The sequence below is a fragment of the Neoarius graeffei genome, chromosome 7, assembly GCF_027579695.1.
Source record: "Neoarius graeffei isolate fNeoGra1 chromosome 7, fNeoGra1.pri, whole genome shotgun sequence".
Classification (NCBI taxonomy): Eukaryota; Metazoa; Chordata; class Actinopteri; order Siluriformes; family Ariidae; genus Neoarius; species Neoarius graeffei.
Window position 1 is genome coordinate 37,743,065 of NC_083575.1, and position 23,149 is coordinate 37,766,213.

A 23,149-nucleotide genomic window follows, 5' to 3' on the forward strand; every position below is an offset into this window, starting at 1 on the left:
TTTCATTCACTTATTCACTTACACCTTAGAGTACAATAACCCTCTGTTCAATCAGTATAGCTTATTATCCAGTCCTTTCACTGACTTATATTTGAATTCGCCTTTCATAAAAGATAGTCAAATCACCAATAGCAAAATGTGGCTAATATATCAGTTACCAAAAATGTATGAGCTGCTGGCTGGCAAAGATAACATCTCCCAACATTACTTATCATGAACATGAAAATAATAGCAACACACATTAAATAATTAAACATCTTATTTGCATAACAATATCGTGGTGTACTGGAGCCAAACTAGACTAAGACTTGCTAATGTCAACAAAGAAAGTTATCGGCGCCACCCTGAGATACTAAACTTATTCAAAAAAACCCACACACAAATACACATTTCACTCGTTCAAAACCGAGTGAATTTACACATTAACCATTCACTAACATGTACATGTTTTATGATAAGTTTTAATACTTCACGAACCTGTATGAACAGGAGAAAAAAATGACACAGTTTGCGTTTGTCCAGTTCAGCCTCGCTCAGCAGAATGAACCAAGGAAAACGTAAGTCCGCTCAAGAGGGTCCAACAGCAGAACAACACGCCTCACTGGCAACACTGATAATTACAGCGTATATACATAAACCACCTAAATGAACAAACATACCCAAAAATAACACAAATTGTGACCATACATTTTATGCGTATCACACTTTTCTCAACATAACTCAAAAAGTAGTGAATGGACTTTGATGAAATTTTGAGGAATGGTGGGCCATGGGCCAAGGAACAATTGATTACATTTTGATGTAAATCTGAACATGTGGCTTAGCAGAGGTATGCACTCTTCCAATGGCCCTTCTACTTTTGAAACTGTGATCTTGGGGTTTTCTTTTACTTTCCTCACCAGCTTTGTCATTGTATGGAGGATAGTATGGCCATGAGCCTATTTCCTCACAATTTTTTTCCAGACTTTAACAGCTTCTAGATTTTTTACAACAAAAAAAATTGCCGGGCGGCACAGTGGTGTAGTGGTTAGCGCCGTCACCTCACAGCAAAAAGGTCCGGGTTCGAGCCCCGTGGCCGGCGAAGGCCTTTCTGTGTGGAGTTTGCATGTTCTCCCCGTGTCCGCGTGGGTTTCCTCCGGGTGCTCCGGTTTCCCCCACAGTCCAAAGACATGCAGGTTAGGTGACTCTAAATTGACCGTAGGCATGAATGTAAGTGTGAATGGTTGTTTGTCTCTATGTGTCAGCCCTGTGATGACCTGGCGACTTGTCCAGGGTGTACCCTGCCTTTCGCCTGTAGTCAGCTGAGATAGGCTCCAGCTTGCCTGCGACCCTGTAGAACAGGATAAAGCGGCTAGAGATAATGAGATGAGATGAGAAAAAAATTGCCATAAATTGCAAAGTGATTATATTAGTGATTAGCTTTATTGGATTATTTAAATTATTTGAACAGAATGCAAGGAAATATGGTTAATTCACAAGTACAATATTACTGAATTAGTATCAAGACCCTTCTAGTACACATCATGAATGATACTTAAAAACAAAATATTTTTTCTTGAAATGTAATTGTACAGTTATCTACTGTATAAACTGCAGAACCTTTATAGAAGGACTTAATGTTAAGGCAGATCACAGACAAACATTTTTTTCTGCCACCATTTAGAAAGGCCTTTTCCTTTCTGAATTTTGAACAACATGCAAGGCAACACAATTTTCGGCCCTCTGCCAGTGATACCTAAGGTTAACACAAGGACACACACACACACACACACACACACACACACACACACACACACATATATGTTACATAAACAACCAGTTAAGTCTAAAACTATGACTTTTTCCCATTTTTCAATAACCACTTACTCTGTCAATTCAAGTACCAAAAGACAGTCCCCCACAGAGAGATTGTAGTCTTGGCCATTCATTGAGACAGTTGAGGATCCCTCCTACAGTGAATGGCAGTAAAATAAATAAATGTGCTAGATCAGTGAACAAGGGAATACAGTACCAGTCAAAAGTTTGAACACATCTAATTCAATTGTTTTTCTTTATTTTTATTAATTCAAAGACACTTCATGTCTTCAAGTAATGATGAACTCTTGTTCCTCTTTACTTAGTTGAGCGGTTCGTGGCATAATATGGATTACTACAGTTGTTGAATAGGGGTTTTTACTGTATTTTTATCGTTTACTATTGTTAGGTAATGCTGTTGATGCAGGCAGATGATCAGCAGTAAATGCAAGAAAAGTGTTTATTTAAAAACACACACAGGCAGACAGATCCAACTCATCAGGCAAAGGCGTAAACAGGCAAGGGTCATACGAGGCACAAACAGAGTATCAGAGAATAGGCAAAAAGCAGAGTCAAAACAAACAGAACAAAGTCAGGAGCCAGAGTAACTAAAAGAATCAAGGCCTGGTATAGAAAGACAATAGGTACTGCACATATTACTTCACCAAGTCTGTATGTGTTCAGCATCCTGAAAAGCATGCGCTGATTGCGCTCTAACCCGGGACAAAGTTTAGTCCTTGACGTGTGTGCTGCTCATTCAGAGAGCAAATACACATGGACATGAGTGATAGTTCGCGGTTGGTAGGTGCATGCAAACACGTGTGGATGTGACAACTATTTACTGTTTGATGATCTCAAATGCATTAAGGCAAGAAAGTGCACTAATTAACTTTTGACAAGGCGGAACTGTTAACTGAAAAGTATTCCAGGTGACGACCTCATGAAACTTAAGCTAATGCCAATAGTGTACAAAGCATCATCAAGGTAAACGCTGACTACTTTGAAGAATCTAAAATATGAAACGTATTGTGTTTTTTAACACTTATTTACCACATAATTCCATGTGTTATTTCATAGTTTTGATGTCTTCAGTATTGTTCTACAAATGTATAGAATAGTCAAAATACAGAAAAACCTATGAATGAATAGGTGTGTCCAAACTTTTGACTGCTACTGTACACAAATAAAACAAGTAAATTAGAGAAATATACTAGCTGCCAGATCCATCCATCAGATGTTCTTTTGGATGTCTCTGATTCTCCTGGACCATACAGCATAACCTAGAAAACAAATAGTCATGGATGATGTGATTATCAACTTTCCTATCATGACTCTATCTACCAGACTTTTCATACAATTTCTCTTTAAGACCCTGGTGAATTTCTTTAAACTGACAAATGTGAATCTTCACTTATTTTTAGTACTTACTTAAATCAGTGAAACTTTGAACAAAATGTAAGTAAAATGAAAGAGACCCATCCAACCACAGAGATGGCAATCACAACTGAACACAATCAACAGACTTTTAATATTGTAACATTTTAAAAGCTGACATAAAATGAAATAAGTTGTAAATATAGCCCAAAATATAAATAAATTGTATTATATATTTACAATAGGGAGCAGTCCATGTGCCAACCCTGTTTTCCCAGACAGCCCTGTCTTTCACTGCCCCCTGTGTCAATACCCACAAATCAGCTCGTTCAGCCAACAGCTTACATCTAGTTTGTTCACTTACTTTTGATTTCTCCTGGTTGGAAAAGTTAAACTGATTATTTGACCCTTAGATGTATGTTCTTTGTGAGTCCCTGTAATAGGTTTTCGGGTGTACACACATTGTATTTCCACAGGTTACATTTTTGTAGTATTAATGTCACTTGTCCATATGGACAACTGGGAAGCTTGCACTAGATCATACTGTTTTCCTTCTTACCTCAGTCTCAAACTGAGCTCCAAACATTTCCCGAGGTCGTCCGCTGACTAGTGCAGGCTTCTGCTTCTCTACCCAGTCTCTGAAGCAGAATGGGGTCATCACATTCATCATGTTGAGTGGGAAAGGTGGTTGCTTGAGGGGTTCATCTACAAGCATCCATGTCATTGAATATGTTGTCCATTTATTGTTACAAAGGTACAAAAACTTACAAGATAATGTGTACACATAGAGATGAAAGTGGAGCAAAGAAAAAAACCCACTGAAAGTCAAACTAAGAGATGGGGGGGGGCACCGCCCCCTGAAAAAATTTTAATAACATAACACGCAAAACCCTGCATTCTAGTGCATTTTAGTACTTATTTTCACTAAAACAAGTTATAACTTTTAAGCCTTTTTCTTTCATGTACATTAATGATTAACATGTCAAACATATCAAATTTAATTCCCCTAGTTAATGAGTGATTTTCAGGAGTGCATTTAGAAAACGTGGTGATTTTCCTGCTACACGGTTCATTACTTTGGAAAAAAAAAATCAGACAGTTGAAGGTAAACTCAGCAAAATCCCAAAACAGCACTGTTAAAAAGTAAAGGTCTGTTAGAGTTTCTAAAGCTTTCAGGTTTCAATGTTGGGGACATTGAGAAATGAGGCTCAATCTTTTAGTAGAGTTGTGCGTTTGCAGAAGCTAAAGTGAACTAAAAATTTCCAATTCATATTTATGCGAGTTGAAGCCAATTGTTTACATTAGTTCGTATTGTCTATAAATTTAAACACACCAATGAATACCAGATTTCTCATATAAATCAGGGGCGTAGGGTGTGTGTGTGTGTGTGTGTGTGTGTCACACACTGACTGGCAGCCTGAGTACATTATGTAACCAAAAATAATTACCATTGCTAGTTTTAGGTAACTTAGAAACCGGCTCTTCCATTATTGCTGTTTCTTCCACGTTTTCTTGATGTTGTGTTCTAGAAACGGCACTAAAACTTAGCTTCGAAACCACAACATGCAACTTTGATGGAAAAAAATATATAATAAATTGCTTACCTCTCTTCACGTCGAAAGAAGGAGGAAAGTTTTGCTTGTTTTGACATGGCGAATTATTAACACGAAAAAATACTCGTAATTCGCAACTAAAAAGACTGCAGCTACACTGGCAGCTTGAACATGCTTTCTAGTGCGATTGTGTGCGCTTGCGCAGAACGGTGTCAGTCCTGCGTGCCTTAGCACCTGTCTTTAATCAATGAACTATGTTTGGGCTATTTAAGGACCGCGCCCATGCAAGGACAATGCGAAGTATTACGCCGCGTCTAGGAACGCGAAAAATCCGAAAAATAAATTTCTCCATTTGGAAAACCAGAGATTTTCAAGAGTTTTGTCAAATATCCGGATTTCTGGGTCATTAGCGGAAAAAATCCGGAGGAAAATCTAAAAATCCGGAATTCCGGAACACTTTCATGACTATACACAGTACCCTTTAAGTATTGGGATAGTGACTTCAAAAATGTTATTTTTGCTACAGACTACAACCCCAATTTCAAAAAAGATGGGACACTGCGTAAAATGTAAATAAAAACAGAATGTAACCCTATATTGCATTGAAAATATTACAAAAACAACAAATAAAATGTTGAAAATAAGAAATTTTATTGTTTTTTGAAAAATATATGCAGGGGCATGTTTACCACTGTGTTGCATCACCTTTACTTTTAACAACATTCTGTAAATGTTTGTGAAATGAGGAGACCACTTGCTGTGGGTTTGAAATTGAAATGCTGTTCTATTCTTGTCTGATATGCAATTTCAGTTGCTCAAATTTGGGGATCTCCTTTATCATATTTTGTGTTTCATAATGTGCCTAATGTTTTAAATGGAGACAGGTCTGGACTGCAGACAGGCCAGTTTAGCACCCGGACTGTTTTATGGAGCCATGCAGTTTTAATATGTGCATAAAGTGGTTTGGCATTGTCTTGCTGAAAGAAGGAAGGCCTTCCCTGAAAAAGATTTTGTCTGGGTGGCAGCATATTGCTCTGAAATGTGTATATATCATTCAGCATTAATGATGCCTTCCCAGATGTACAAGCTACCCATGTCATGTACAGTAATGCACCCTCATACCATCACAGATGCTGACTTTTGAACTGTACACTGATAACAAGCCGGATGGTCCCTCTCCTCTTTAGCCTGAAGGACATGGTGTCCATGATTTCTAAAAAGAATTTCTACTTTTGATTTGTCAGACCTCAGGACAATTTTCCACTTCGCCTCAGTCCATGATAAAAGAGCTCAGGCTCAGAGAAGGTGGCAGTGTTTCTGGATATTGTTTATATCTGGTTTTTACTTGCATTTGTGGATGCAGTAATGAAGTGTTTTCACAGATTATGGTTTTCTGAAGTGTTCCTGAGCCCATACAGCGATTTCCACTACAGACACGTGTCTGCTTTTACTGCAGTGTCGCCTGAGAGCCTGAAGATCACAGACATCCAATGTCAGTTTTCAGCCTTGTCTCTTGCATACAGAGACAAGATTCTCCAGATTCTCTGAATCTTTTAATGATATTATGTACCATAGAGGGCGGCACAGTGGTGTAGTGGTTAGTGCTGTCGCCTCACAGCAAGAAGGTCCGGGTTCGAGCCCTTTCTGTGTGGAGTTTGCATGTTCTCCCCGTGTCTGCATGGGTTTCCCCCACAGTCCAAAGACATGCAGGTTAGGTTAACTGGTGACTCTAAATTGACCGTAGGTGTGAATGTGAGTGTGAATGGTTGTCTGTGTCTATGTGTCAGCCCTGTGATGACCTGGTGACTTGTCCAGGGTGTACCCCGCCTTTCGCCCATAGTCAGCTGGGATAGGCTTCAGCTTGCCTGCGACCCTGTAGAACAGGATAAAGTGGCTAGAGATAATGAGATGAGATGAGATGAGATGTACCATAGATGATGTGATCCCCAAATTCTTTGCAATTTTACATTGAGGAATGTTATTCTTAAATTGTTATACTGTTTTGCCCACACAGTCTTTCACAGAGCGGTGAATCCCTCCCCATCTTTACTTCTAAGAGACGCCTCTCTGGGATGCTCTTTTTTACCCAATCATGTTACTGACCTGCTGCCAATTAAGATAATTTTTTTTATACATTTCACAACTTTTCAAGTCTTTTGTTGCCCCTGTCCCAACTTTTTTGAAACACGTTGCTGGCACTAAATTCAAAATGAGCATATATTTTTTCAAAAAGCAATAAGATTTCTCAATTTCAGCATTTGATATGTTGTCTTGGTACTATTTTCAATGAAAAATATGGTTTCCATGATATGCAAATCATCACTTTCTGTTTTTATTTACATTTTATACAGCATCACAATTTTTTTGTAATTGGGATTGTATTTTCACAAACTAATTTCACCCTGTATATTGCAACAAGGGAATGATTACAAAAAAATAGCTGTGTCATGGCAAAGCTCTTGGGAAGCAGAAACAGCTTGCAGCTTTGAAGTTTCAGTAAAGCACAGTGGTTTACCTAACACTTAAATGGAAGAAGTTCAAAACAACAGTCTCTTTTCCTAGAGCTGGCTGCCTAGCCAAACCAAGCAAACAGAGGAGAAGAGCTTTAGACCAGTGAGTCACTGTGAATGGACCCAAGAGGTCCCATGTGAATATTACAAAACCTTTCCAAAGGTCAGCCATTTCTGTAGCACTTCACCAATTGGGCCTTTATGGCAATGTGGCCAGAGAGAATCCACTTCTTAGTGAAAGGCACATGGTAGTGAACTTGGAGGACTCTTAGAACATCTAAAGGACTTCCAGAACATAAGAAGTAAAAGTTTATAATCTGATGAAACCAGATTGCACTTTTTGTTTGGTCTGAAGGTCAAGCATTACACTTGGAGAAAACCACTACTGCTCATCATCTGACCAGTTCTATCTCTACCATGAAACACAGTGGTGGCTGCATCATGCTGTGGGAACTGAGAGACAGGATCAAGGGTAAGATGAAAGGATCAAATTACATGACACATGGTCATACCATGGTACATATTGCTCATGATATGAGGCTGGAGGAGGTTTGCTTTATAACAATGACCCAAAACACTCAACCAAGACAATATAGGAGTGTTTTTGGAACAAAAGTGGCCCAGCCAGAACCTAGACATGAACCTGATTGAACATCTCTGTAGATATCTGAAAATAGACATAGTGACATTCCCCATCAAACCTGACAAAGCTTGAGAACATCTGCAGAGATGATAATCCCCAAATTCATGTGAGCCAAACTTGTAGCATCATACTCAAGAAGATTTACAGCTGTTTGCTGTCATTTAAATATTACTAACTGAAGGGTCTGAATACTTGTGCAAATGTGATTTTTTTTAAAAAGATTAGTTTGTAAAACGTTGTGAAAACCTTTAATTTAAAAAAAAGTTTAAATTTAACAAAATTAGGAAAAAGTGGATTTTTCTGAATGCACTGTACATTCTATCACACCCACATTGAAAAGACGGCAAAATATTGCGTTATGGGAGTGTGTTTGAGCTTCCAGAGCATGCAACGACAAGAACAGTAAAAAAAAAAGTAAACCAACAAACTAAAAGTTGATAAAATATCAGCATGTGGGAAATTCCACACTTACATACACTTTGACTTCACTATACCAATAATAATAAAGGGAACTGTTCATATAAAGCACGCCTAACAACTGGTGCAGAAGACAAAAAGCAGTTACCTGGGTCAGGTTTTCCAGTCTTATGCTGCTTCGATGCCATAAATCTGTAAGTAAAAACAAAGTTTCTCTGTACAGGCTGTGTACCCAGACACATAAGACTGACTTTTTTAGACTTGTAATAATGACTTGCTCCTGAATAACTGGAACTAGCTGAGTGCCCAGGTCCTCACAGTAAAACCAGCGCTCAAATAGGATGTCTGTGCTGTTATCCACATAGTACCTGGAATTAAAGAAAGAAAGAAAGAAAGAAAGAAAGAAAGAAAGAAAGAAAGAAAGAAAGAAAGAAAGAAAACTGCTGGAGAAAAATGTAAATATATACATCTGCAAATATTCTGTGATATTTCTGGCTTTGTTTGGAAGTTAGTGATTAAACAGTGACAGATTTTAAAGCAGAAATGATGGGCTATGCACTCTGGGCACTGGCACAGCTAAGAACATTTGGGATTCTTTTTTTTTTCTTTTTTTTTAAAAAGCAGTCATAGTTAAGTGATTCTGATTATGGCATTGTTTCATGTGCATGGTATGGTCCAAAAAACATTTGTGTAACTTTTTTTCTTTCCTCCATTATTACAATCTAAGAAGCGTTACTTATTAGTAGTACTGCACAACATGCAATACTATTGTTATTTTGTAACAGTACATTACAAACCAGTTTTATTCAGCTACCTTTTGAGAAATCTGTGTATTGTCTGTGCTTTGTAAATTTTATTGTTACCACCTTTTTGTTAATGTAATTTAACAGTTCAATAGATATGCCTTGATACAGACTATTCCATGAAGACCAATTGGCAATATTAAAGCAGTACGTGTGATATAGTTTTACTAGTAAGTAGCTGTTTTACCGGAGACAGTCTGTCTCTGAATGCAGTCGTCTCCTCTCAACTACTAGTCCCACTGTGTTGGCCTGCCTCTGAGGAGAGTGGGGGATTCGTGCTGGCAGCAAAAACATCTAGCAAAAAAGTAGGACCAAAGCATAAGGCACATTTAAGACAGTTAAATGCATCCAAACACCCAATGATAGTGCTGACAAGTGGAAAGAAACAAAGAACTTGCAACCATCAGTATCAGAGCTACAGCAGGGAAAGTGTTGATAGTGTAGTCAGCATCAAGTCATCATTCCTACCTCTCCTTCACGGATGCACACATCTTTGTGTTTGCCATTCTCTATCACTTTCAAGACCATGTCTCCCCGGATCTGGTAAAACAGCTGAGACAAGAGGCAGTGCGAGGTCAGTAGCAAAAACACCACTATGGCTGCTGTTTCATACCCATTCTCATCTCATCTCATTATCTCTAGCCGCTTTATCCTGTTCTACAGGGTCACAGGCAAGCTGGAGCCTATCCCAGCTGACTACAGGCGAAAGGCAGGGTACACCCTGGACAAGTCGCCAGGTCATCACAGGGCTGACACATAGACACAGACAACCATTCACACTCACATTCACACCTACGGTCAATTTAGAGTCACCAGTTAACCTAACCTGCATGTCTTTGGGGGAAACTGGAGCACCCGGAGGAAACCCACACGGACACGGGGAGAACATGCAAACTCCGCACAGAAAGGCCCTTGCCGGCCACAGGGCTCGAACCTGGACCTTCTTGCTGTGAGGCGACAGCGCTAACCACTACACCACCGTGCCGCCCCTGTTTCATACCATTCATGCAATTTCATTTCAATATTTAAACAATAAATTTAAGTCCAGGAAAATGTATTATCACAAACATATTTTCACCAGAAACAAATTTTCATCTGAAAATTGTCTTTAACTCTTTAGCTAAATTGTAGAGTTGTGTTTACCATTTTGGTGTACCATTTTCTTAGTATGTTTCACCATATTTAGACATGCACTGACCTCTACTGACCACAACAGTGCTTTGGTGTATCAGCCTCAGCACTACAAATGTCAGCATTTTTGTTTTAACACAACTGGTTTAACTTATTGTTAATTCCCTAGTATTTTTAATAAACCGGGGTTGGTGTACTGAAAACAAATAAAATAAAATCTTTATTGGGATGTGGTTCAGAGGAATGGAATTCACTCTGATGTACTGAGTTCAAGAAGGCAAAGTTAACAATCTCTAGCATTTTCTAAAAGAAACTATAATTTTTTTTCTTACTGTTAAATAATACGCAGTGTATGAAATGTGAACATAGCCAAATAACAAAAATTGGTAGAGGTTACTAGTGAGTGGATATTTGCAAAGACAAAAGGACTTTGTTCCTATTGTGAAATTACTGTTGTTTAGAGGGTCAAGTCCAAAACCTCTCAACTTTGAGAGCCTGGCTCATGAATGTTCACATACAATATGTAACTCATAACAATCATGGCTACATTTGCTACATTAGCATTAGTCACTTCTAATCCAGAAGGCTTTGGCTTTAGACATGAGCAGTGAGAGACTGAATTTAGGAAGAAAGGTATTTTAAAAAGACAGCATACAAATGTGGGCAAATTTAGTAGTAGCACATGCATGTATTCGAAGGCCAGTACACTAAAACTATCAAGAATTAAATGTACAAAAACATAAGGAAAGGGAAAACTTTAGGGGCTAATCAAGATTTTTAGATTTTGCAAATGGTTCTCCTTTGGCAGGGTATTTCTTGAATGAAGTTATGCTGTCCATTGATTACAAACATTGTATACCACTGTGCAATCAAAAGCTATTTTAATCCCCCATTACCTGAAGAAACACACAGCTAATAGTAATATCTCTGAAGTGCATATACAAATAAAAAAATGTCCATTTAATATAAGGAAAGAGCAGGCTTTCCTAGTAGTAGCGGTAATGCTTTTTAACTGTAGGGCAATCTGCTACACTGTTGATTTATGCCTGTCTAAACTCAAATCAATAACTGAAGTGAGATCAAAGAGAGAAGCTATCACCCAAATGGAGCAAAAATCAATGTCTCTTCAAGTAGAGCAAAAACCAATTAATGTCTTCAAATGAAGCACAAATCAAATAATTAGTAAAAGAGGTTTGGGGCCCGTATCATAATTATCATATCAAATACAGTGGATATAAAAAGTGTACACACCCTGTTAAAATGATAGATTTTTCTGATGTAAAAAAATGAGATGACGATAAATAATTTCAAAACTTTTCCCACCTTTAAAGATCATAGGCAAGGGTGGGAGGTGGAACGTAGAATATCAACTTTACTTTCTAGAAGAACGACCCAAAAAGCGAATTTCAATCTTCCTGACGTCTACTTTGCACCCTAAAATTGAATAAAACAGTTAAAATATACTGGTTTGTGCACATTCCGAAGGTTTGTTTACATCTCACTTATGTGCACTTTTACCGCCAGGGGACCGTTGTCATGACGTCAATCAAGGCAAACAGACTGGGAGCAGCTCTGTGTTTACTTGCGAACTGAACACACGTATATGGACTTTGGTTGTGAGAGGTTGTGTAAAATGTCTGCAAGTGATAGCGATTTTGAAGTAGGAACTCTCCAAATTGAATATCGAGAGGTGAAACCATATATGTATGAACCTATGGCCGTTGCGAAGCAATTGGTGAATGTGGCTCACTGGTTTGACTGTGCGGCCTCAGAATCGGACAGCAACTCTGCTGACTCTGATTGCGGTGACCCCGGACCTCAACAAGACTCGCGCCCAAATTATTTATCCTGGTAGTTATGATAAATTCTTACTTTCATCGCAATACTAAATAAGAGCCCTTTTGAAGAATAATTAAACCACACGGGCACACACATAGTCCCTATAATATAATGTGGATTCGTTTATATTGCGAATATAATGTATTGCTAATAGTGATACAAGCATTATGTTATTTATAGCCTACTCTAAGCGAGGAAATATCCCTTTTGTCTCATTTCCACAATGATTGTATAGGATCCCTCAGGATTCTTGACTTGTCAATTGCAAGCAAAGGTAAAGATGTTTACCTCCAATCTTTTCCTTTTTGCTTAAGCGTTGCTGGTCCGTTTCTTCTTTGACTGCTTGATTTTGTGTTCAGATTTTGTCGGAACAGCGTCAGGTTTGAGCCTTCTCTGTCCGACACTGACACCTAAACTCTCCAACAGATGGGGATTCTTCAAAAATGAATCGTCATTGAAGTGATCGGAGCACAGAGTGGCATATTTACCCGGCTGTCAACCCTCTCGCTTCACGCACACAATCCACTCTCTCCACCTCTTCTCCTCTCTTGGAAAAAGGTAAAAACTTCTTCCTGACCTGGTCCCGTTGTTACAGTTCACTGCACAACAATAAGGCATGTTTTTTCTTTGGAAATTCCCAAACGTATGTCTGCACTCAAGCCAAATGGCAGTGCAAATAAACTGAAGTGGACTCAACTCAAGCGATTTGTTTGCCTTGAATGACGTCACGCGCCGAGTGGTCACAAAAATCGCCGAGCAGAAATTTGCCGCGATCCGCGATAACTGATTTTAATTATTATTTATTAACTGTCATGCTTCGCTCCGGACATCCACTCCGGAGATTACGAATCTCTCATGCCAGCACCGATCCGAATCCGGAACGGGAATTCCTTCATGCCTGCATTCACTTCCTGGTTTTCTCTGCTGTTATAAAAACGCCTCTCAGACAGGAACTTTGCCGGAACGTCTTGCTTTGCTTATAGCTGTTTCTGTGCCTCTGTTATGTTTCATGGTTGTTTGCTCAAGCTCATTTTTCTATTTCATGGTTTTTGCACCAAGGGTTTATTTCTAGTTCATGGTCTTGCACTAAGGGTTTATTCTAGTTCATGGTTTTTTTTTGCACTAGGGTTTTTTTTTCTTGTTTTTGGTTTCTTGTCCTAGCATTTTTTGTCTTTGTCCATTTCGTGTTTTTTCTAATTTTCTGTCTCCTGTTATCTGGATTATTTTTGCCATTTGTTTTTGTCCCATTTGTTTACCCTTGTGCCACACTCTTTTCCCTGGATTAAAACTCTCTATTTATTTAATTACTGTCTGTGTTCTGCTCTTGGATCCTATTCACCACATCTCACCTCCCATAACAGTACGTTCTGGCCAACATGGATCCAGCGGAACTCACCCATCTGAGAACGGCAATCCAGCAACAAGGGACTCTCCTCAGGACTCATCAGCAAGACCTCCAACAGATTACACAGAACCTCACCACCCTGTCCAACTCACTCAACCTCCTCACCACACAAATGCAGCACTATCAAGCCGTGCCTACCTCTGCCCAGCAGTCTCCAACTTCAGCTCCTGCCACTGCCTTTTCACGCGAGTCGAGACTCCCAGCGCCTCAGCCCAATGATGGAGATCCAGGTACTTGTAGATCATTCTTGTCTCAATGCTCATTGATCATGGAGCTGCAACCTCTGACCTTCCCCACAGAATGCTCCTGGGTGGCATATGTCATCACGCTCCTCACTGGCAAGGCCAGGGAGCAGGGAACAGTGGTCTGGGATGCTGACGCTCCCTTCTGCTCCTGTTTCAAAGATTTCTCCGAAGAGATGAGGTGAACTTTCAACTGCTCTCTGTCTGGCCAGGAGGCCGCTAGGGAACTTATGGAGCTGTGGCAGGGGTCCTCGTCTGCCTTGGACTATGCCATCAAGTTCCGGACATTGGTGGCATCATGCGGTTGGAACGAGAATACCCAGGTCGATGCATTCTTGCATGGCTTGTCTGACATCATTAAGGATGAGCTGGTATCACGGGAACTGCCGTCGGACCTCTCCAGTCTCATGGACCTCACCAACTGCATTGATGCCCAGATCCAGCAACGGAGGAGAGAGAAGACCCGCCCCAGCTTGACCTCTCCACCTCCCGCCTTGTCCTTCGAACCTATGCAGGCAGACCAGGTACAGGTGTCAGTGGAGGAATGACAATGCCAGTGGAGCACAGGGTCCTGTTTCCACTGTGGTCAGTGAGGACACACCTGCCGAGCCTGCCCGCTAAAAGGACAAGCCCCACCAGTGAATCGAGGGGCCCTGGTGGGCAACACTTGGAACCAGCCCCCCGCTGATCGACCGTTACTCTCTGTCATCATTATCCACAACAACCAGCATCACCATCTCCAGGCCCTCGTCAACTCAGGGGCAGATAGGAACCTAATCTGCTCTGCCACCGCCAAGCATCTGGGAATCCCGCTACTTGCTCTTGACATCCCTCTCACTGTCCTGACACTCAATGGCACCGGCTTGACCACCATCACCCACCTTACCGCCCCACTCACCCTGAGGATTTCTGGTAACCACTCAAACCATCCAGCTCCATGTCATGAACAACCCCCATGTACCCATCATCCTAGGATTACCCTGGTTAATGCTGCACAACCCTCACCTAAACTGGGCCAACACCATCCTACACTGGAGCCATTCCTGCTTAGCTTCCTGCCTGAACTCCGCTCTGCCTCCCACCAGACCATCGCAGCCTCCAGCCAGCAAATTTCCCGACCTCTCATGTACCTCCGGAATACCTGGACTTAAGACTTTTCAGCAAGACCCAAGCAGTGTCCCTCCCTCCTCACAGACCCTATGACTGTGGAATTGAGCTCCTGCCTGGGACAGTGCCTCCCAAAGAGCGACTCTACTCTCTTTCTCCCATTGAAAGGCAAGCTATGGAGAAGTACATCTCTGAGTCTCTGGCAGCTGGGATCATCCACCCTTCCTCCACAGCAGGGGTGGGATTCTTCTTTGTGGATAAGGACAAGTCGCTCCACCCATGCATTTGATTATTGAGGTCTCAACGCCATCACAGTCAAGAACCGCTACCCACTACCGCTCATAACCAGGGCCTTTGAACTATTTCAGGGAGCCAAGATATTCACCACGTTGGACCTACGCAATGCCTACCATCTTGTCAGGATCAGGGAGGGGGATGAGTGGAAAACGGCCTTCAACACCACTGGCCACTCCGAGTACCTCATGGTCCCTTTCGGCCTGACCAATGCGCCCGCAGTCTTCCAGGCACTCGTCAACGACGTCCTGAGGGACTTTCTCAACATCTTCGTTTTCATGTACCTGGATGACATCCTGATCTTCTCTTGCTCCCTGGAGGAACATTGGGGCCATGTCCGGCAGGTCCTCCAGTACCTGCTAGAAAATAAGCTATATGTCAAGACGGAGAAAAGCGAATTTCACCAAAGCTCTGTCTCATTTCTGGGGTTCATCATCTCCCCAGCTAGGATCCAGATGGACCCCCTCAAGCTTGAGGCAGTCGCTGACTGGCCCACCCCATCCTCGCGACGAGAGCTCCAGCATTTCTTGGGATTTGCTAATTTCTACAGGCGCTTTATCCACAACTTCAGCACAATGGCCGGACCTCTCACAGCTTTAACCTCAACTAAGACCTCATTCAAGTGGGGGGAGAAAGCAGAGAGAGCCTTCTCCATGCTCAAGCACAAGTTCACCACAGCACCCATTCTCCCCATACCCAATCCCACAAAACAGTTTATCGTGGAGGCTGATGCCTCAGAGTCTGGGGTCGGAGCCATTCTCTCCCAGAAGGCCAACGATAACAAGTTCCACCCCTGCTCCTTCTCTCGCTGGCTGTCCCCTGCTGAATGAAATTACGGCATTGGCAACAGAGCTGTTTGCAGTCAAGCTAGCCTTAGAGGAGTGGAGGCATTGGCTTGAGAGGTTGGATCTCTCCTTCCTTGTCTGGACCGACCACAAGAATCTGGAATACCTCAAATCCGCCAAACACCTTAACTCACGGCAAGCCTGATGGTCTCTTCTCCCATTTCCAATTCATGCTCTCCTACCGCCCAGGCTCCAAGAACGGCAAACCCGACGCCCTGTCCAGGATATTCTCTGCCTGCCAGGAGGAGTCTAGTATGCCTGAAACCATCCTCCCACCATGCTGTCTCTTGGGGGCCGCCCTACTTGAGGTAGAGACATTGGTGCAGAAGGCCCTGGAGCAGGACCCTGGAGAAGGTAACTCAAGTAACATACCACCTAACCATCTGCTTGCTCCCTGTTCTGTGCAAACCCAGGTGCTGCAGTGGGGTCATGGCTCCAAGTTGGCTTGTCATCCGGGAGCTGCTTGAACCCTGGCACTCATCCAACAGCGCTTCTGGTGGCCATCCATCAAAGATGTCCAGGAGTTTGTGGCAGCCTGTGACACATGTGCCTGGAACAAGACAGCCAATCGACCCCCTGCTGGCCTGCTAAGACCCCTCCCGATTCCTCATCAACCCTGGTCTCACATCGCCCTGGACTTCATCACAGGACTCCCCAACTCAGGTGGCAACACATGCATCCTCAGTTATTGACTGGTTCTCCAAGACAGTAAATTTCATCCCTCTGCCCAAAGAAACCGTCAAATTACTCATCCTTCACGTTTTCCGCCTGCATGGACTCCCCACTGACATCATTTCCGACCGGTGTCCTCAGTTCACTGTGCAATTCTGGAGGGCCTTCCGCAAACTCATCAGGGCCTCCTGTAGCCTCTCCTCAGGGTTCCATCCTCAAACCAACGGCCAGGTGGAACAGGCGAATCAAGCTTTGGAGGTGGCACTCGGATGCATGATGTCCAGGGATGTCGTTTCTTGGAGTAAGTACTTACCTTGGGTTGAGTACATTCACAACACTCTCCCTTCATCTGCCACAGGCCTTTCGCCCTTCCAGTGCTCCCTAGGTTACCAATCACCACTCTTCCCCAACCAAGAGGAAGAGGTCACTGTACCCTCAGCTCAGACCTTCATACACCGCTGCAGGAGGATGTGGGCATCGGCTCGGAGAAGACTCATTTGCTCCACCCTAGCATCCAGGAGGCAGGCTGACAAACACCGCTCTAAGGCACCCACTTACCAGGTGGGGCAGCGAGTCATGCTCTCCACGTGCCATCTGCCACTCAGAACCGTCTCCCTCAAGCTGGTGCCCAGATACCTAGGACCCTTCCTCATCATCAAGGTAATCAATCCATGTTCCGTCAGACTGGCATTACCACTCACTATGCAACGTATTCACCCCACTTTCCATGCATCATAGCTTAACCTCTGGTCTCTAAACTAATACTTTGTTGAAGCACCTTTTGATTTAATTACAGTATTCAGTCTTTTTGGGTCAGAGTCTATCAGCCACATCTAGACTTGGCAATATTTGCCCACTCTTCCTTGCAAAAGCGCTCCAAATCTGTCAGATTGCGAGGGCATCTCTTGTGCACAGCCCTCTTCAGGTCACCCCACAGATTTTCAATTGGGTTTAGGCTTGGGCTCTGGCTGAGTTATTCTCAAATTTTTTTGGAGTCATTGTCATGCTGAAAGATGAAATTCCTCTTCACCTTCAGCTTTCTATTAGACACCTGAATGTTTTGAGCCAAAATTGACTGGTATTTAGAACTGTTCATAATTCCCTCCACCTTGACTAAAGCCCCTGTTCCAGCTGAAGAAAAACAACCCCAAAACATGAGGCTGCCACCACCATGCTTCACCGTGGGCATGGCATTCTTTTAGTGATGCGTAGTGTTTTTATGCCAAACATACCTTTTGGAATTGTGGCCAAAAAGTTCAACCTTGGTTTCATCAGACCATAACATATTTTCCCACATGCTTTTGGAAGGTTTTTTTTTTTTTTTCAAAATTTAGCTGGGCCTGGATGTTTTTCTTTGACCCTACCTCATAGTCCAGACATATGGATAATATGGGAGATTGTTGTCACATGTAATACACAACTAGTACTTGCCAAATTCCTGCAGCTCCTTCAGTGTTGCTGTAGGCCTCTTGGCAGCCTCCCTGACCAGTTTTCGTCTTGCCTTTTCATCAATTTTGGAGGGACATCCAGTTCTCGGTAATGTCACTGTTCCATATTTTCTCCACTTCTTGATGACTGTCTTCACTGTGCTCCATGGTATATCTAATGCCGTGGAAATTTTTGCACCCTTCTCCTGACTGATACTCTTCAACAATGAGATCCCTTTGATGCTTTGTAAGCTCTCTGTGAACCCTGGCTTTTGCTGGAGGATGCAACGGAGTAAATGTCTGAACTTTATTTGTGGTTAATCAGTCATTTTAATTGATAGCTGGTGTAGACCAGTGTTGTTTTTGGAAGCCATTTTTGATTGTCTTAGTCTTTTGGATGAAATGCTTATTAGTTTTAGTCACATTTTAGTCAATTCCACCCTTGATAGTTTTGGTCTAGTTTTAGTCGATGAAAACTAAAAGGGTTTTAGTCATTCATTTTAGTCAAAAAAATAATTACTTTAAAACGTTAAATTAGGCCAATACAGAGATGGGGAATTGTAATCAAGGTTGACAGATTGTGCATAACATACTCTCAAAACAGTGTCTCAAAACAAACTTGTTTCACTTGAACATAAACAGTATGTCAAATATTTGGGTTTAATAATCAATGACAATCTTTCTTGGAAGCCTCATATTGATTTTATTTGCAACAAAATAAGCAAGGTTGTCAGCCTTTTGGCCAAGCTTAGACATTTTATTCCACTACATACCCTTATGACATTATATCGCTCTCTGATTCAACCTTATTTAACATATGGTCTTAGTTCTTGGGGACAGGCTTGTAAAACTCATATAAATAAAGTATTAATCCTACAAAAACGAGCTTTAAGATTAATTTAGAAATACATTCATAGAAAAGATGATTTACTGGTAAAATATTGGTTTTGGAAAACAATGGAAGGGCACTTTCTCTATCAACAAAATGGATTAATGTATGACGTTAAAGTGCACCCTCAAACATTTTGTAAATTATTTTCTTCTATTTCTAGTATCCATTCTTATAACACTAGGTCATCTTACTCCAAGAACTTATATACTCCGTATTCTCATACAAATCTACAAAAGAACTCATTTTCCTGTGTTGGTGTTAGGGTATGGAACCAGATTCCAACTTCTATAAGATCTTCATCTAAATTGTCGTTCAAGAAAAAAGTCAGACACTACCTCTTTTCTGATTTAAGTAGATATGGATATGATGTTGACATCTCCAAACTCTTTTTCTATATAACTTTTATTTATATATATATATATCTTAGTTTTAACTTTAAATATCATTTAATACTATGCATGAATTATTATCAGTATGACAAGTATACCTCTCTATATATATTTTTACAATGTTATTGAATGATATTACTGTACCTTTATATCGAATAAGTAGTCTCCTCTTTTTCTTTTTGTTACCAAATAGTTGTTAATTTGTCAAGTATGTTTTATCTTTTTCATGCATATAAGTATTTATATTAATTCATATAAAATATTTTTTTCTTTGTAAACATGAGTCTGCCTTGATTAGCAATGCGCTATTTGCAGACTCATGTAGTCTGTTTATATGCAATTGAAATAAAAGATTGATTGATTTGATTGATTGAAGTGCGCATGCTCTCTACATAAACACTGTCTAGTGCAGACATCCCAAGTCTCCTGGAAGTTCCGGGAGTCTCCCGCGTATTGATAGTGGCTCCCTGATGCCCGCAAATTGGAGAATATCTCCCGGAATCTAGAGCAAGCGAGCAATCGCGTGCATGCGAAACATTAATGTCTGCATCGCGTGTATGACGGAGTGCGCAAGGGAGCGCGAGAGAGTCTGCGTGTGTGCCTGTTCATGTAGCGCATGCTAGACAAAGAGCATTCTGATTGGTTTACAGACATCCAAACTCATTTCAGGGAGGTGTCATGACACCCCCCTTCACTCGTCTCGTCGTCTTCCGCTTTATCCGGGGCCGGGTCGCAGAGGTAGCAGTCTAAGCATGGAAGCCCAAACTTCCCTTTCCTCAGGAAGAACACCGAGGCGTTCCCAGGCCAGTCGAGAGACATAGTCCCTCCAGCGTGTCCTGGGTCTTCCCCGGGGCCTCCTCCCGGGGGGACATGCCTGGAACACCTCCCCAGGGAGGCATCCAGGAGGCATCCGAAAAAGATGCCCGAGCCACCTTAGCTGATTCCTCTCGATGTGGAGGAGCAGCGGCTCTACTCCGAGCTCCTCCTGAGTGACTGTGCTTCTCACCCTATCTCTAAGGGAGCGCCCAGCCACCCTGTGAAGGAAACTCATTTCGGCCACTTGTATCCGCGATCTTGTTCTTTCGGTCATTATCCAAAGCTCATGACCATAGGTGAGAGTCGGAACATAGATCGACCGGTAAATCGAGAGCTTCACCTTTTGGAACGTTAACTTACCGTTGCAGAAATAGCAGCATGGTGAGCTTTAGATGACTCTTGAGGTCGGTTGTATTCTTGCCACGTAATTTATAGTCACAGCGTGTACCTCTGTCTCCCACTACAAGGCATTCCGTTTTATTTTCTGCTGGATTTATGTGTAAAGTATGTCCATAAATCATCACGTCTTTTCCGCCCACCAAGCCCTTGTGCTTGCGTTGCCGCCGCCATGGTCCATGAACTGTGTGCACTGTGCCTGGTGGGTGTGGCCAAACAAGGACAGGATGCAGTGCATTGCTGATATTTTCAGCATTTGGCAGACAGGTTGCATGCGCCGTTGGAGGAAATGCCATGCATTTTGATAGTCCTATAGCCAACCCACTAACATTTTCATCTCGTCTCATCAACGAAAACAACAGATACGTCTCGTCATATTTTCGTGATCAAAGAGTTATGTTTAGCTCGTCACTGTCTCGTTTTAGTCATGAAAAAAAGGTGTGTTAACGAAATAATTTCGTCATCATCATTGTTAACGAAAACAACACTGGTGTAGACCCCAAAAGACTGAATGCTGTAATTAAATCAAAAGGTGCTTCAACAAAGTATTAGTTTAAGGGTGTGCACACTTCTGCAACCAGCTTATTGTACATTTTTTATGTTTTTACCCCCTAACAGATTTGTTTGTTTTTCAATGGGAAGGGTCCACTATGTTACATTTTAGCTGTATTCAGCAGATGGCGCTGTGATCAGTCCTCCACTTCCGGGTCATTCCCAGCCAAAACAATACTCCCTGACATTGGTTTGTATAACGTTTTGCTGAAATAAGATAAACATCAATAAAATTTATTAATTCTAACTGGAATAGACGCTTATAAAATGTTGTCAAACGTACAAATACGCAAATTATCGCCCATGCCACATCCATTATTGTGCTTAAGTTAGGGCTTGTGGTCTGGGTAACTGCGTCTATTTCATGCGGCCTGTAAGATATATTTGTGCTTATCATGCTTATTGATAGGCCAGTTATTGTGAAATCATAATGATGTTTGATTATCTTTATATTAATCACATACTTGAATAATCAAACAAATATTTCCTCAAAAGAATACATACAGAGCAAAAAAATGCATACACTTAAATTTTGATGAGTGCTGATTCTATATTGGTGTATAGTTCATATATTTGGGGATGAGAATTCTGGTAACAGAAATTAACACGCATGGCTAAATTGGCTGTTGAACTCAGTAATATAACAATATGGTTTTTGTGGGCGTTATAGTTATTTGAGGCTTAGCCTGAATGATTTAAACCCCGACATGGTTCATTTGAAGCCCAAGCGGTAGCGATAATTTATTTATGTTTTATTAGGTGTGATTAATATTTGTGTTTTAATATTAATCTGGTTTATAAAAGGCAGCACTTTGTCAGAGGGTAGCGTGTTACACAACTTAACTCTGTATGCTTCAACTGGTACCCATGAACATGTTAATATCCATTCATAGTTTAAATGCCTCTGTTGGTGTACACATGCATACATATGCCTTCAACATTGTACAAGATTCAGCAACTTAAGGCTTTCACAATAACTGACGGTCACAGATCATATGGAACTAACTGGCAGATGCATGGTCATAAAATGCATTGTGTTTTTCAGGCTCCTCTTCGTAGCGTGCAAGCTGCTGTCTATGATGAACCAGCAAGCAAATTTAAACAATCCTCTCTCTATTTATGGCTCCGTATCTTTAAAATTTACAAAATGTTATTAAGCTTAAAACAAACCACAATAAACCCTGAATAAACACTTTTTACTTTTGTTGGTTTGGGCTGTGCGGCGTCCACCGTTGTTGACATTGTTGAACGACCCAGTGACGCACGTGCCGCCTGTTGACTACTCCGCACATATCATAGCGGACCCTTCCCACTGAATTGTACAGGTTATAGATCACATTAAAGCTGGGAAAAGTTTTGAAATTATTTATCGTGGTCTCATTTTTACATCAGAAAAACCTATCATTTTACTGGGGTGTGTACACTTTTTTTTTATATCCACTGTAATTATCACATAATTATCATTATTAGCCCTTATCACAGATTCCATTGCATAGTCATACTTCACCTCTTCACCCTCCTCTATATGATAATCCTTCCGTATGTTTGGACCACCAACAAACATGATATTTAGTTGATAGAAGAACCTGAAAATAACACATTATACTTCTTGAGTTCAGTGCAGATAAAATTAGCATAACAATGTGAAATGGCTTAACAGTTATCAAAATCTACTTACATTAATTTGTTGCAGACAGGTGGTAAGAAAGAAGCCTCATTCTGTTTAATCCACTTGTCTATGTTGATATGAAGAGACTTGTTTGTCATTTTTAAAATTGATTTAGACTATCGTGAAATGGCAGTAGCAAGTTTGAGCACTTCTATCATGCTATGCATTTACTCTTCACCTATTAATATTATACCTATTGGCAGAGATAAATGGGGCAGGGAGGAGCACAGACCACGTGTGTCAGTTAAACATTCTCTGAATTCCATGTTTACAATTCACTGATTTATCTAATTGTACAAACCATTCACCCAGACCTTTGGAAGTTGGTTTTAGCTTTTTATTTATTTATTTGTTTATTTATTTATTTTAAAGTTGGATT

General features: G+C 41.2%; 1 protein-coding gene across 1 annotated transcript; it reads right to left on the reverse strand.

Moving 5' to 3' along the window:
* Positions 1–1,659: 1,659 nt before the first annotated feature.
* Positions 1,660–22,868, reverse strand: haao (3-hydroxyanthranilate 3,4-dioxygenase). Its single transcript, XM_060925587.1, has 10 exons — positions 22,780–22,868; positions 22,609–22,687; positions 9,563–9,646; positions 9,282–9,388; positions 8,570–8,659; positions 8,440–8,483; positions 3,728–3,873; positions 3,006–3,074; positions 1,867–1,949; positions 1,660–1,735 (listed from the first exon to the last, which is right to left on the reverse strand). The coding sequence occupies exons 1-10, from the start codon at positions 22,866–22,868 to the stop codon at positions 1,660–1,662; spliced, it is 867 nt and encodes a 288-aa protein (XP_060781570.1).
* Positions 22,869–23,149: the final 281 nt, after the last annotated feature.

What these genes read in the sequence shown, in the direction of transcription:
- haao (XM_060925587.1), bottom strand. Translation starts at nt 22,868, where the DNA reads ATGACAAACAAGTCTCTTCATATCAACATAGACAAGTGGATTAAACAG. An exon ending in ATATAGAGGAGGGTGAAGAG is followed by an intron (nt 9,647 to 22,608) that starts GTGAAGTATGAC and finishes CTCTTGTCTCAG; the next exon opens with CTGTTTTACCAGATCCGGGG. An exon ending in GACTGGAAAACCTGACCCAG is followed by an intron (nt 3,874 to 8,439) that starts GTAACTGCTTTT and finishes GGATGCTTGTAG; the next exon opens with ATGAACCCCTCAAGCAACCA.